General features: G+C 33.0%; 1 protein-coding gene across 1 annotated transcript in view; it reads right to left on the reverse strand.

Moving 5' to 3' along the window:
- The window catches only part of RAP1GDS1 (Rap1 GTPase-GDP dissociation stimulator 1), a gene marked incomplete at both ends in the record, with an annotated part of 251,575 nt that overhangs the window by 106,335 nt on the left and 130,064 nt on the right, over nucleotides 1-15,176 (reverse strand). Inside the window, 2 exons of the mRNA XM_084232955.1 lie at nucleotides 1,642-1,767; nucleotides 10,380-10,508. Coding sequence (XP_084089081.1) covers nucleotides 1,642-1,767; nucleotides 10,380-10,508 — 255 coding nt within the window. The remainder of the gene's footprint in view (nucleotides 1-1,641; nucleotides 1,768-10,379; nucleotides 10,509-15,176) is intronic.

Consider the following 15,176-nt stretch of genomic DNA (forward strand, 5'->3'; position numbering starts at 1 on the left):
GTATACTCATTTTGTAGTATATTGTAAATTATGTATATGTACATTTTAAATTTCACAGTAAAATATTTTTATCAATATATATATACTCAAAGATCATGAGATCTATTTACATATTCACTAGATTTTTGGGATTTATTTTGCTATTTATTCTCCCTTTTATCTATATTCTTTCTTCTGGAATTATTTCCTTTCTAGCCCACTAAAATCCTATTTTCCTTTAGTGAAGGGATATAAGTGGAGAACATTCTCTATTGTTAATAATGAAAATACCTTTATTTTACCTTCAGTTTAGGAAGGTATTTTCACTAGAGCAAGAACTCTACTTTGGCATTGGCTCTTGCATAGCATATAGATGCATCCTGTCAAATGGCTTTCATTATTGCTATTGAGAAGTTACCTGTCAAACTGTTACCCCTTTGAACGGAGTTTACTTTATTTCTTTCTCTTTATTCTTTATTTCTTATTTCATCCAAGTCTACTCCTCCATGTTACTGGAATTATACTGTAGCTCAGTTCACATTAATTCAGCAACATTTAATCTGTTATAAATGCTGGTTCTTAATTTGCGTTGTATCTTTCCAGTGGTTTCTTTTTCAAATCTGCTATGTATGTTACTTTCTGTAGTTTCTAATTTCAAAAAATTTCCAAGCCTTACATTAATTCACTGAATATAAAAAACACTGGTTCTTTTTTTTAAGATTTATTTATTTATGCATACAAGAACTGGAGTGTAGGCCAGAGGTGTGTGGGGGCGGGGGGAGAGGATTCCCCAGAGATAGAGTGGGGAGCAGAACAGGCAGATCTACTGAACTATGCTGCTGAAGGGAGCAGTGGGCAGACAGGAGAGGTCTGCCTCACTATGCACTGGTTTTACTTACAATGTCTTGTTTTCTAATATGTCTGGTATTTTTCACTATGTGCTTCAAAATGTACTTGAAATATTATTTAAATGGATGATTTGTTTACACGGGTTTGCTCTTTTACTTTTTATTTTTAATTACACTGGTTTATAACCTTGTTAGTGTTTTTGGAAGTATAGGACTTCTCCCATCAGTTGTATTCACCATAGTTTACCCACCACTTAAGTACCAATAGTCCTCCATCATAGTTCATTGTGCTCTCTTCCCCACCCTGATTTTGACCTCCTCCTCCCTCTCAAATGCCTCAGTTCTATAGTCAGTTTTCAAGGTGTGGTTTTTAAAGTATGTCTTACTGACCCATTGTTTAATACCTCTATATTCCACATCCTATTCCATCTGTTTCACTCTTATTTTTAGGGTGCATCAAATAAGATTTTTGAAAAAAGATGGAAGTAGTTTACTAGTATTTACATTTTTAGCAGTCCTGGAATTTAAACTTTTATCTCCTTACAATCTCCCCTTTCAGTTGCCTTCTCCAGGATGGAATAAGAATGTGTAACTATAGAATCACCTGTGCCAAGATTTTAAAATCAAAGGAAGTGGCAAAGTAGATTTGGCCAAGGTAGACACAGTTATAGAATAGATACTATAGCTTATGTTAGAGATAACCCAAATAAAAGTAACGTATCATTAATGAAGCAAAGAGGATTTTGAGTTAAAATATTAGAAAATGAGAAAGACCTACATCATCTAAAATCAAAAGGTGTATTTATTTTCTCACCATTTTCTGCCAATGGAGCGAGAACTTCAAAAATCATTTCTCTCTTATCATGTTCTACTTGTTTCTTGAAAAGTTTTACCAACTCTTCAGCAATGTTTGTACTGGCAAACTGTTCTTTACTTGACTCTGAAAAACGAAAAGTTTAGCATAAAAAAACCAAAATTATTCTCCATTACGTTCAAACACTTGGTCGTTTTGTACTAATACTGATAAATACAAGTATTTTTCAAATATTGGAATAAATTAATTTTTAATGTCCAGGAAAAGAATAAAAAGTGAAGGTTTAAAGAAAACATTCTAGCCCAACTACTACAGCTATAAAAAATGTTAACTGTAACATATAGGTAGTAACAGCAAGAACAAAATTACTAAATTATCAATTCATAATTCTGAGGCTTTTTGTCAAAAAAGAAAACTTACTTGTGGCAGAATGAATTTCACATGAGTGCCAGGTGACTTATTTTTATATCATTAAACTTATTTTTATATCAAATCATTTATATCACTATTTAATTTATATCATTATCACATCATTGGGATAGCACGCTTTTTATATGCATACTATTAAAATCCAATTCTTCACATGTATTTGGAATCTCATTACCTCCTGCTTTTCCTTCCTCCTCTAAAGCCTTCTCAACATTGAAATATTCTTTAGTATTTCTCACTTAAAAAGCAGTATTATAAACATCAACCTTTATCTCACTTTCCAATTACCATTCAATCTCTGTTCTCTTTACCATATCGGTTTCTTGAGAGCATAGTCTACATATGTTATCTCCACTTGCTCAACTCACATCCTTTCTTACACCCATTTCAAACTGTTTTAAGCATCTCTATACACTTAAGCCTCCTTTGTTCTTCAACTTTCTCTATAAATGTCAGTTCCTTAGGAATTGATCTTTTGCTTTCTTACCTTTTTGATCCTTATTCTCACCCAAGTCAATCTAATTCTCTTCTACTGCATTAAAATAGCAACAATATGTTAATACTTACCCAGCTCTACTCTTGTTCTGTACTTGAGACCATTTATATAACTTGCCATTTGATAGTTCATTGAATAGCTCTCTAGCATCCCAACAATGTCTAAAATGGACTTCTGTTATTACTTTGAATTTTTCTCTCTCTCAAGATTTTCTTAACGTAGTAAAATGAACACTTTACATAGGTATCTATGCAGGTAGAAACCTGAAAGTGACTGTTCACTTTATTCTCACTCAACTCCACATCTGACAAATTGCAAAGGTCTACCAATCTTCCTCCAAAATACGACTAGGATGCATTACATTTCTCTCCAATTTTCTTCTTAATTTAATTTGCTGCATCAGCTAGCCTCTTAATTTATGTAGAAATTTTAGAGATTTGTGAACAAATCCAAATCAGATTGGTTGTTTTCAATGTTTTGGGGGAAAGCTGACATCCTAGAATCTGTCATTTTGATAAATTCTTTCCTCTCCTTCCTGTATTAGATACTTTATTACCTATGTCCTTGCTTTTGCTTGTTTTGTTTGAGGCATTCCCCAAGCAGCTTTGAGACGACTATATGTTGCGTATAACAGGTAGATATTTTGATATTTTGACTGTCTCAAACTGCGCACTTACAACTAATATGGGCCTTTACTTAGTCCGTCATTTCATTAAATTACTTTCTCATACAATTATCATAATTTATGTTTACTTGTAAATTCATTTTAAAAAGTATAAATCTGTCTTACACACTAAATTACTGGCTTCTTGAAACAGGGAAAGCATAAATAATTTTAGCCACCATGAAAATATCATAGTGCCCAGTACATAACAAGTATTGAAAATAAATGAGTAGATGTGTGACTTAATGAACAAGTAAGTGAATGCAGAGTTAGGTATTCTTTGCTAAATTTCTACGTCAATACCAAATAATAAACACTGCAAATTAAACTTTGTAAGAGAAAGGAGAAACATAACTCTATGTTTTAATAGTTTTGATTCACACTACAGTTGTACTGATTTTGGTGCATGCACAAAGTCCATACCAAAATGATGCTTCAATAACTGCAAATATAATTAGTGTTATAAAAAGCAAATGGGGATAAATTTTTATTTTCAAAAGCTACCCATGTCCTCAGTGATCATGTCAGTACATCCCACCTGAAAAGGAGGGTACTATCTCAATCTCCTCAATGTAATTATACTATACTTTTGATTGTATCAAAATCTATTATTTCAATAAATTTAATTTTACCTAAAATTATCTTTGTTTCTCTGGGGATAATTTTCTCATTTGCTTAGTTTTCTATGATTTCTTAATTTTTTAGAGTTAAACAAATATATTTAACTTTTGAACACTGTTGGTTGCTCATTTGCTTCAGATAATTCTTTAAGTTGGAGCAAATTTCAGAAAATAAGGTCCCAGATATGGTCTGGGCTCATCACTTATCTAGCTATTTGTTCTTATTTTTTTTTTAAATAGTGTTATGATTCCCCCCCCCCCAATCCATAGTCTTGTTTGCCAATCATTAAACAGAAATCAAATTACTACTGCTAAGTAATTTAGGTCATTTGTTGGCATAAGAAAATAAAACAACATGATTAGATCAATACCTGCATTTATCTTGCAGGTGTATAAAAAGAAAAGACAGTATGAAGCATATCTTATAAATTACATTTGAATTAAATGCCATGGATCCTTAACAACTTTAGGACAAATTCACGTTATCTAAAGGCTTAGTTTTTTACAAAAATCTATAAATGAGTTCAAGGAGTTAATCCTAATACTTGTATTACCAGTAGAATCTAGTTTCCCTCCACAATTCTTCCTCAGAAACACATAAACCTCTTTCAGCTAATTCATGACTATTTACCTCTATATCTCTAAATAACATATAGGGTGTTAGTTTCAGGTATGTTTTATTGATTTTCAACCCTGAACGATGAATTATCTACATATTTTCCCTGTCTTCCCATAGCCTCCATTTTCTCAAAGTAATATACTTTAATTTTGCTTATAGCAATAGTGTTTCAATAAAACACTACTTCATTTTCCCCTGAATTATTTTTGTTTCCATGTAATTATTTTTTTTCTCATTTTCTTGGTTTGGTTGACTCTAAACTATCAAGATATCTAATAACCTTAACAAGGTTTTTCACTTTAGATATTCAATCAATTTAACTTCCAGTAAAAATTTCTTTACCCTTAGTCTGCAGTGTTCTGATCTGACTGCAATCTGGACTGGCTGCCCTTAAAAATAAAGTCATTTGAGGTGATCATATCACCACAATACTAATATTCCTATTTAAACTTGTTTCCTGAATCCTATGTATTCTTCTTTCTTAATTTAAATACCTTATTTTGGTGGAACACATCCAATGGTGTTCAGAGCAAGATAATGTAGGTTATCAGTTTTCTGGGGGATGATCATGTTTGAGAATGTCTACATTGTAATTTCACATTTGGAGTTTGAAAGGGAATAGAATTCTATATTGAAAATAATTTTCCTTCAAAATTTTAAAGATAGTACTTCATTTTCTTTGGACTGCCAGTGTTGTTTCAAGATATTTTGTTTATATTGAGTCACAATTTTTTTGTATGTGACTTTTCTTTCTCTGAATGTTTGTAATATTTGTATTCATTGTTCTAAAATTTCACATGGATGTGCCAAGATCTGGAAGTACTCTTGTCTACTACATTAGTCTTCTGAGATAGTTTTAATGTAGAAAATTAGTTACTTCAGTTCCAAGATACTTAATTAAATGGCAAAACTCACTTATTTATCTTTCTAAAACTCTTTGTCTGATTCTGTATAGTTTCTCTTCTATTTTTTATAACATTGTTTATTGCTTTAGGAATATTATTCCTCCAAACATCCTATTTTCTTTTATTTTGGCTACTGTGCCTTCAATTTTCAAGTTTTTTATTTATTTATTTATTTATTTATTTTTTTTTAATGGCATCCAGCTATCATTTTATGTTTAGTGCTTTTTAAAATTTATCTGCTGGGCCTCCCCGGTGGCACAAGGGGTTAAGCACTGCACTATGAAGCAATCCACAGCCTCTGTGGCCTGAGTTCAACCCCTGGCCAGCCAGAGAGAAACCCACACGGCGCAGCAGACCTCTCCTGACTCGCCTGCTGCTCCCCTCAGAAATGTATTTCAGTCAATCTGCCTGTTCAGTTCCTCGCTCTGTCTCTGGTGAATCCTCTCACCCCCCGCACCTCTGGTCTGTACCCCAGCTCTTGGATGCATACATAAATAAATCTTTAAAAAAATTATCTGCTATTCAGGTTTGTTTTGTTTTATTTTATTACCTGCATAGTTTCTATTTCCTTCAAGTGACTTTTCTACTGATTTATGTAACTACCTAAGTCTATTTAGTTGTCTGCCAAAAACATATGACATATTCAAAAGATTACAAATTAGGATTTAGTAAGTCACTGAGAGCTAACAGTTTGAGTAGTCATGTTGCAACGTTCTCTGTAGAGTATTCAGAAGACCCTTTTGTATAGAAAGGCCAACATAATTATCTTTAAATCTATATTCTGGAGAAGAATGGATTATCAACACTGGGGTTCTCCACATTCAGTGTATCTATACACATTTAATCTATTCTGGAGTGGTACGCCAGTATCCCTAATGTCAAATTAGTCCAGTCTACAAAACCTTAATTTTTAGTCTCTTCCGAGAATAAACATATTCTAATGTGATGGGAAGTTACGATACGGTGTGAAAAAGGAAAGAAGGTCTAGAAATTTTGATATACCATAGCCTGAGTGTTTCAATAACTCTGAAATGTATTTGATTAGTACTTGGCTTTCCACTTCAGGATTTCAATTTCAAAGATTTTTTATATGAGTTGTTGTTTTTCTTCCCAGATGTTATATAATCTTGGATTATCTCCTCTCCTGCTTCTAGTCCCCCCGCCCCCTTTCTTTGAGGTTTTAAGACTTTAGGAAAGAACATCTTTACTGTAGTTTTTGTCAGTTTCTAGAGGGAGTGAAATTAAGTATATGTTTTCATTCTGGCATCACTATTTCGCAAAATTACTCTTTTTCAAGCAGAAAATTTTGTTGATAAAATATTTTGGAGACAAGTGAATAAAGATGTGTGTGTGTGACCCCATTCAATTTAATCCATAATGTTAAATAAGAATGTCAACTTTAGGGCCTCCCCGGTGGCGCAGCGGTTGAGCGCTGGGTTGCGAGGTTGCCTGCAGCCTCTGCGGTGCCGGTTCGATCCCCGGATGCTCCCCGGCCACGGAAGGAGGGTCCCACATGGTGCTCTCCTGCCGCCCGCTGCTCCCCTCAGCAGTGTACTTCGGTCCTTCTGCCTGCTCTGCTCCCTGCTCTGGCTCTGGTGAATTCTCTCACCCTCCCGCGCTTCTGACTGTACCCAGTGCTTGTATAAATAAATAAATAAATCTTTAAAAAAATTCAAAAAAAAGCTAAATATCCCACCATTAGAAGCTATTAAAAATTATAAAAAAAAAGAATGTCAACTTTAAAATTGCATTTCTCCTATAGTTGTAAACATAGCAACAGTATGTACGCACATAAAATAGGAATCAATAACAACAACAATAATCCATTTGTTATGATAAAGCACTGAGACTGAAGGACAGTTTTATCTTCATCATTTTGAAAAAATGGACACATTTTAATTCTATAAATTTGAGGATTAATAAGGTGCAACTGCACTTCCCTTTTCTGCCCTATGTATGAGAACTGAAGTTCTTTTTTAAAAAGATCATGAAAAATTTCACATAATTTCTCTAATATAAAAACAGCTTTTCAAATGATTTAATACAATAGGGACACTTTAAGTCTATATTTTTTAAATATCAGGTAGCTATCTACTAATATGTTACCAACTTTGGGCTGTTATTTACTGAAAATAGAATATAAACTTTCACAGTGTTAAGTATTATTTATAGTTTTAGTGTGTTTATATAACGAGTGGTGATATGACATACATTTCTTACATCAGTCACAGTCCAAAAGTTTAAAAAATATTGCACTAAGGTGAATTGATGGGTTTAGAGATGGGTTTATGTGAGGCATTTTTAAAGAAATGTTAATACTTTATACTTATATGATAGCAATCACAGTAGGAGCTATATTGATATTTGCATGTCAAATAATGTGCAGTTACTTAGGCTCAAATATACAAGTCGTTTATATAATTTAGATAACAAATCCACTGAACACCTTTCACAGATTTCCTTCCCAGAGAAATATTTCCCTGATACATGAACATGACCATAAATTGACATTAGTATATAAACCATTCAATTAAATTATAAAGATTTGGGGCCTTTTTTCTTCATACAGTCACTATAAAGGTGGTTGAGATTTGAAACAGAACAAAGAATCTCTTTTATCATAAACTGCCAGATTCCTATTACTATATACCATCAAAGCCAACCTTTTCCCATTACTACCAATCTTACATTCATTTCAACACAGGATAATAATCAGTCAGCCTTTTCCCCTGACAGTCATTTGAGAACTAGATGATGACAATTTATTGGGGTATAGTGAACCAACAACTCAATTCCATTTCCATGTGATTAAGCAAGAGTTCTTTACAGTTCCTGAATTTAGGGCATTTATAATATCTAGACAAGAAAAAATAGTTGAAAAGAATCTTAGCAAGCTCTTACACAGACATAGTCTATATCCCAGGATTACCATCATTCCCTTATTTGGTGCTGATGTTTTCTTAAGGTCAGGTTAGATAAATTTCATCATTCTTTGCTTTTCTTCTATATACCCTCCTCAAACTTTAAAAGTGAGAGAAGCCATCACAGCGTGAAGGAAGACATTTCTGGAAAACTAATTTTTATAAGCCCCGCTGTTCAACGGCCCTGCTGTTCAATAACAGCCCCGCTGTCATTCAGGGCGTCCCTGGTGGCGCAGCGCTTGAGCACTGGGTTGAGAAGCTTCCCGCAGCCTCTGCGGCGCGGGTTCGATCCCCGGCCACCAGAAGAGAGTCCCACATGGCGTGCAGACCTCTCCTGCCGCCCGCTGCTCCCCTCAGCAGTGTACTTTGGTCCTTCTGCCTGCTCTGTTCCCCGTTCTGGCTCTGGTGAATTCTCTTACCCTCCCATGCTTCTGACTTGTATAAGTACCCAGTGCTTGTATAAATAAATAAATAAATCTTAAAAAAAAATTAAGGGCATATATTAAATCTCATTAAAAAAAAAAACATAAATGCAATGTTAAATATTCCAGTAAACACAGTAGTAAAAACAAGTGAAATGAATGAGCTAAATAGTATAATAATTACTTAATTACACATGTAATAAACATGATTTTTTTTTTTTTGTACCAAGTCCTTGAAATTTATTATGTATTTACACTAACAGCATGTCACAATTCAGACTGTCCACGCTCAACAGCCACTCACGGCTAGTGGATACTATATTGATGGTGTAGTTGCATAAGCTACTCATACAGAAATATAAAATTAAAGGGTTGACTCCTTGAGTTTGATGAAAACTGAACTAATTATTTTTTTGTTTCCATTACAAAGACTGTGACATTACAAGGGATTGGAATTATAACATGATTTCTTTCTTATTCCTAAAAAATAAACTGAACACACACTTTGAGACTGAATTTTAATAATAGAAAATAATAACTTGTGAAAGAGTAAATGATTTTTCTTTAATTTTTGGTCTTACCCAAATGGTGAAAATGAGACAGTAAAAAAAAAGAAGAAGAAGAAGAAGAAAAGCAGAGGAGACCAGAAGGTGACCCTTTGAATAGACAACTTAAAAAAAAATTTATTCTATTAAATAATCCCTATTCTCGTAACTAGAAATCAAAGCAAAATACAGTACTGAAATCCAGATTTTATCATGTAGTGGGTAAATGCATGAGCTTTCAGTTAAAAAACCAAGGTAAGAGGTGCTTCTGTTTACTTATAAAATGGTGACAACAAATAGAATTCATTTGTTTGTGGTAGCTATTATAATTAGGTATGACAAAATACAATTGTGTTTCATTTGTCTCCATAATAAATATGTATTATAAATAGGATCATGGGGTAAATTCAAATCAGGATTTGTGATTTTTATCAAGAATTACAGGAAGGTGAAAGAAGTAAGGTAGCAAGGAAGGCAGAGAAAAGGGAAGGAAGAAAGAGTAATATATGAGACAGAGAAAAATAAACAGGGAAAAGAGGTAGGGGTGCTGTAGTCATCAATCCTCTTCTCTGTTATGACAGAACTGTTTCTCCAGCATTGGTCTGTTTATACCTTCTGATTTTCAAGGATTTCTAATGGTTGTTTTTTTTTTTTTAAATTATGGTTACAAACAAACTCTTATGAGGAAGTTCCTATCATTTTAGGGATTTGGAGGAATAAGAGAGGGTTGGAAAGAACCTTAGTCAGCTAAGTTCCTTTTCACCTGATAAGCAAATACTTTATATAAAACTTACACTTGATTTGAAGACCATCCCTCATGTAATGATATTAAAGTCAAGTGGAAATCATTTTAAAGTTCAATGCTATAGAATAATGTACAAGTGTAAACTTCAAACCCTAGCACATAAAATAATTAGGGAAACAAAGTAGTTTCTAATTAAAAACAGTTCAGTGGATCTACCTTTTATATTGAACATTGAAGCATGTATTTACAATGTTTTAAAAATTAAACATACATAACCTAAATGGATTTCTAGGTTGTCAATAATCTAAAAGACAATTTATTATATATGCATTAATAAAACTGTTATATTTGCGGTTCATTGCTAGGACTTACCAAGTTCTGCTAAATTGCCAAATGCAATAAGACACATCTCTGTAAGAGCTGTATTTTGGCAGTGGACATCCAGTAATTTCACTAAGGTAGGAATAACACCCATATTGATAAGCTGAGCTTGAAGAGAATCTGTAAAAAAGAAAAAAAATCAAATAACGTTTATCTCTCAAATGGACATAAATGTGAAGAAAATACAGATGTTTCTGCCTATTGCAAACTCAGTATCATGTCAATGACAGCAGATGAACTCTACACAATTGTATTAAAAATAAGAATATTCAGTTTAGAAGCATTTGAATATTAAAACATTTTAATGATTAAAAGAAATTTAGATATAAAAATAATCTAGACAATATGTCAAATCATTTATTTTTAAAGAGGGTTTTAAAGCTTTACAGAGCAGGCTTTCAAGAAACACACAGAATTAAACATTACCACTGGTTTTTAAGTGAAAAGGTACACAGAGTAACATTAGCATCACAGAAAAGCAGAGTATATGAGAAGCATAAGTGGGAAAAGCAATTTTCATAAAGATCAAGAGAGAAAACAAAAAATCTAAGAATTCCTTATAAAGTTTCTTCTATTATAATAAAATTACATTTTTTTATTATTTACAGCAGAATGTTCTTTAATGGACGCTAGGAAGGAATGCAATTTTAAGAAAGATAAAATAATTTACTTAAAATACTTTTCTGTTTCAAAGTTTTATTTAATAATAATATCACAGATCATCTTGGTAAAAGAAAGGAAAATCTGATTTGAGAAGATGTCAACATGGCTTTGTCATCATTGCTTGCCTACTTATTAGGAAATTAATTAGCTCTAAACTATTTAACATGTCTTAGATTTCCATAATGGCTCTTCATGAGTAATAACAGCAAAATTCAAGGTAAATACACCAAAATAAAAACCAATATTACTGTGTATTAAAAAAAGGTAACAACAAAGACACAGATACTCACACACCTATGCCAAACACTATTATTGTCAATACTCATTCATCCAAAGATACAGGAATGCTCTTTCTGTTTTTATTTTTCATTTTAAAATGACATACCATTTTCAAGGTAATAATCTCCAAATTTTGTAAGTTACCTATTGTGTTCTTACAAAACACATTTTCCTCATAGCTTACATTCTCTGAGATGTTTGGCTATTAATCACTTTATCAGTCTTTACAATCATGAACCTATACATAAAGAGGTCATTGGAAGATAATCACAAAAGAACATAAATGGAGGATTGAGATGTCTCACATGCTAGTTCATTACTTGCCTGGTGATTTTTATAGTTAATTTTTGTTGCTTTTATGGTGAAATATGAAGAGATAATAGCCAACAAAGACTTAGGAACCCTGAAAATTGATGAGTGGGTCATTATGGATAATTATCTGATTCCTTTGGGAGGTTGGGTACCGACTGTGGGAATCTTACCAAGACAAGAATAGAAAACAAGCCTAAGAAAAAAGGGAATTTACACAAGTCTAAAGCAATTCAAATTCTGAAATGGAATGATGAACTCTGTTCTAAAAGGTGAAAGAAAAAAATTCATCCAAAAGATTTAATTTCATTCTTCAGATGTCAATTAAGCAATTAATGATGCATAGTTACAGGCAAAATACAGAGTTTAGTATTATACCTATTTTATATTAGCAGGACACTTGTATTATGATTACATTAATAGTGTTTATAATGATAACGCACAAGAAGCTTTCCAATTTAGACATTATTTTGATCACTTACCAAAATATAGAGTCCCATATTATCAGATCACTTTTACAGATCCTTTTTCTTCAGTAGTATTGTTATTTCTATTGCTCAACCTTAATCAATTTATTCAACTACCTATTCAAATACTACAAAGCTTCTGAATCTTTAAATTTCAGGTACATAAACATGAGCACTAGCACATGCATTGAGTGAATCAAACTCCAATATACATCTGCATATATGTAATGATCACACACCCCTCAGTACTATTGGTACAAACTATAAAAAAATCCAATAAGTATGAAGATAATGTAACAGGACAATACCACTTAGAAGATGATGTTCTTCATAGTTTCCTAAAATGGCATATTTATCCATTTCTTGGACTACTTTACAACATTATAAATTTTAGTTTAGGACAGAAGTGGGGCCAGAAGTTCAAGAAAAAGTAAGGGATTTAAAATGATTTTTGGCATACAGATTAAAGCAGTATTTCATATTGCAGGAAGTCAGAAGAAAAAGCTTAAACCAATGACATATGACGTGAATTGCCATAAATGATGAAAATCAAGAGTTCTTGATTTTCTAAAGTGTTCTAAAGGTAATGAGGAGCCCAATAAATTATATATTAACAAACAGCACGCATACCACAAAGAAGCAAAGAGAAATGCACACACATATACATATATGTAAAGAGAAACACACACACATATAAAAATCCAAATTGGAGAGACTTACACTGGACTTGGGTGCTGTCTTTTTTATCTATTTTCATAATGCTAACTTAAAAAAAAAAACACAATTAAACTCAGTCTAAAGTGAGACAAGTAATTCTCACTGAATAACTCAAGATCTGGAGATGGAAAAGAAAATGCACTCAAGCATAATGATACAAATTTTCATTGCAAGGTAAGAAGGCACCACAGAATACAGTCTTCTAAGTATGGTCTCCAAAACACTTTCAGAGGCTAACAATGTCAAAACACTTTTCATAAAAATACCAAGATTTTATTTGCCTTTTTCACTGCATTGACATTTGTATTGATGCAAAAGCAGTGAGGGGTAAAACTGCTGTTGTCTTAGCTTGAACTCATTCAGTGGCACCAATGTATTAGTATATTCTTCACTAGCACACACTAACAGCAAAGCAAATGTTATTTTTCTGAACAATTTTTAAATGTTTGAGAAGTTATTTTTCATTACAATTTTATTTATGTTAATAATGAGTTTGTTATTTAAAATGAAAAATGAATTTTTTTAAAAAATCGCCTCATTTTATACTGATAGATATAACCCACAATTAGATAAACAAAAGTTGTTTTAGATCTTCAGTAGTTTTTAAGCATCTAAAAGAGCCCTGAGACAAAGGATTTAAGAACCTTTGCTAAAGAATTTCCCAATTCCCACAGATGAAAAATATGGAAAAGAGATTTGAAATTCAATGATGTCCTTGGCAGATGTCTTTATAGAAAAATAAAACAAATTAAGGTATAGGAGAATCCTAGATGTTAGGTCGTAGATATTTTGAGATTGATTTGATCAATAAAGTACCTGAACATTTTGTTTTCAGTTAAGCCTAAAAAACAATATAATGATTGAATCTGATTACCAATTTTAGTTACAACTTAGTATGTTACTAGCAAATATGATTTTTTGGGCGGCAGGGGATGGGAGGTTAAAGAGGAAACCTATCTATGTGGAATAAAGTAGTATTAACTTTTACCACTAGAAGCAAATAGATTAAAAACAATCACTTTTTCTTATTATCAAAAGAAAGCTTATGAATGGACTTCAAAGGAGAACAACTGACATTCACGCTATCATGAATGATAATAGAAGTTTTGCTCTTAAGTCAAAGACTAACTGGAAAAAAATCTTAGAATCAGAAATAGTTTACATTCATTAGATACATATGAGAATAAGTGAAACAATGCAAGACTGGGACTTTTGCATCTCTCAATAAACACCTGCAACTAGAAGAGAAGGTTATCATACCTCAACAAGCAAAACTCACAAAAATGCAACCCAACCTCATACATACCATGCACTTAAGTGCACACACAGTCTTTAGACAACACAATGTCATAATTATCTGCATACATTCTGAAATTGGTCCTGACATACATCACAGACAAATACAGACCGAATTATAAAATTATATAACTACATAATATTATGATAACATGGGCCTTACATGATCTCAGAGGAGGGAGAGGTAAAAAGACATTGAGGGGGTGCAATACAGATGCATATATGGAGATATAAGGTAATCAAAACATGAGCTGGCATGAACAGTTACCTACCTACATTTGAATTTCAATGATTCCAAGTTCTTCAGGTCAGACTCAGGGAATCTCCAAAGAATGGAGATCTGGAGAGAAGATTTCAAGTTGAAGAATCTTCTGACCCCCACCCCAAAGTTTAAAATTTAATGTTTAAAACACTGGTTGGTATATACTAACTTATAGGTCCAAAAAAGGGAATGAAGGATTTAGTAACTCAAGAGAAATTTTAGGTTGATCAATAACTACAAACAATAGGTTTCCTAGTAAGATTATAACAAATTTACTTTATTCCTAAGAAAAAGTCCACATGGACAATGTCCTAAGATTATTAAACCTGGGGGGCGGATCAATACGGCAGCGAGGAAACACTGCGAGTAAGATCCCCCATTAAAAAAAAAGTTAATAGGGATGAAAAGTGGCAGGTCCAGGTGAGAACTGGGACATGGAAGATAAACGGGCAACTCCAGCAAACTACCTGAAGAAGAAAGTTGCCATAAAAGAGGACTAGAAGGGAGGAAAGCTCAGAACCCTACTACCCTCCCCCACCCACAAAGTCGGCACTCTCCCACCAACAGAAAGTAGGAAGAACAAAAAAACTAAAATCACCAACAAGAACAAACTATGCATCAAGCGGGACTGACAGTGGAAAGGAACTATTTCAGCTACCACACCCCATGAACAGGAGCTGTGGAGAACCCTGCAGTTTTCGCCATGGAGGTGAGTGAACGGCTCCAGGCGCCTTAGAGAAAAAACAAAGACTCCCAGAGACCTACACACAGCCCCAGGCCAGCCGGTAAGCTTGT

Source organism: Talpa europaea, assembly GCF_964194135.1.
Source record: "Talpa europaea genome assembly, chromosome: 5".
Lineage (NCBI taxonomy): Eukaryota > Metazoa > Chordata > Mammalia > Eulipotyphla > Talpidae > Talpa > Talpa europaea.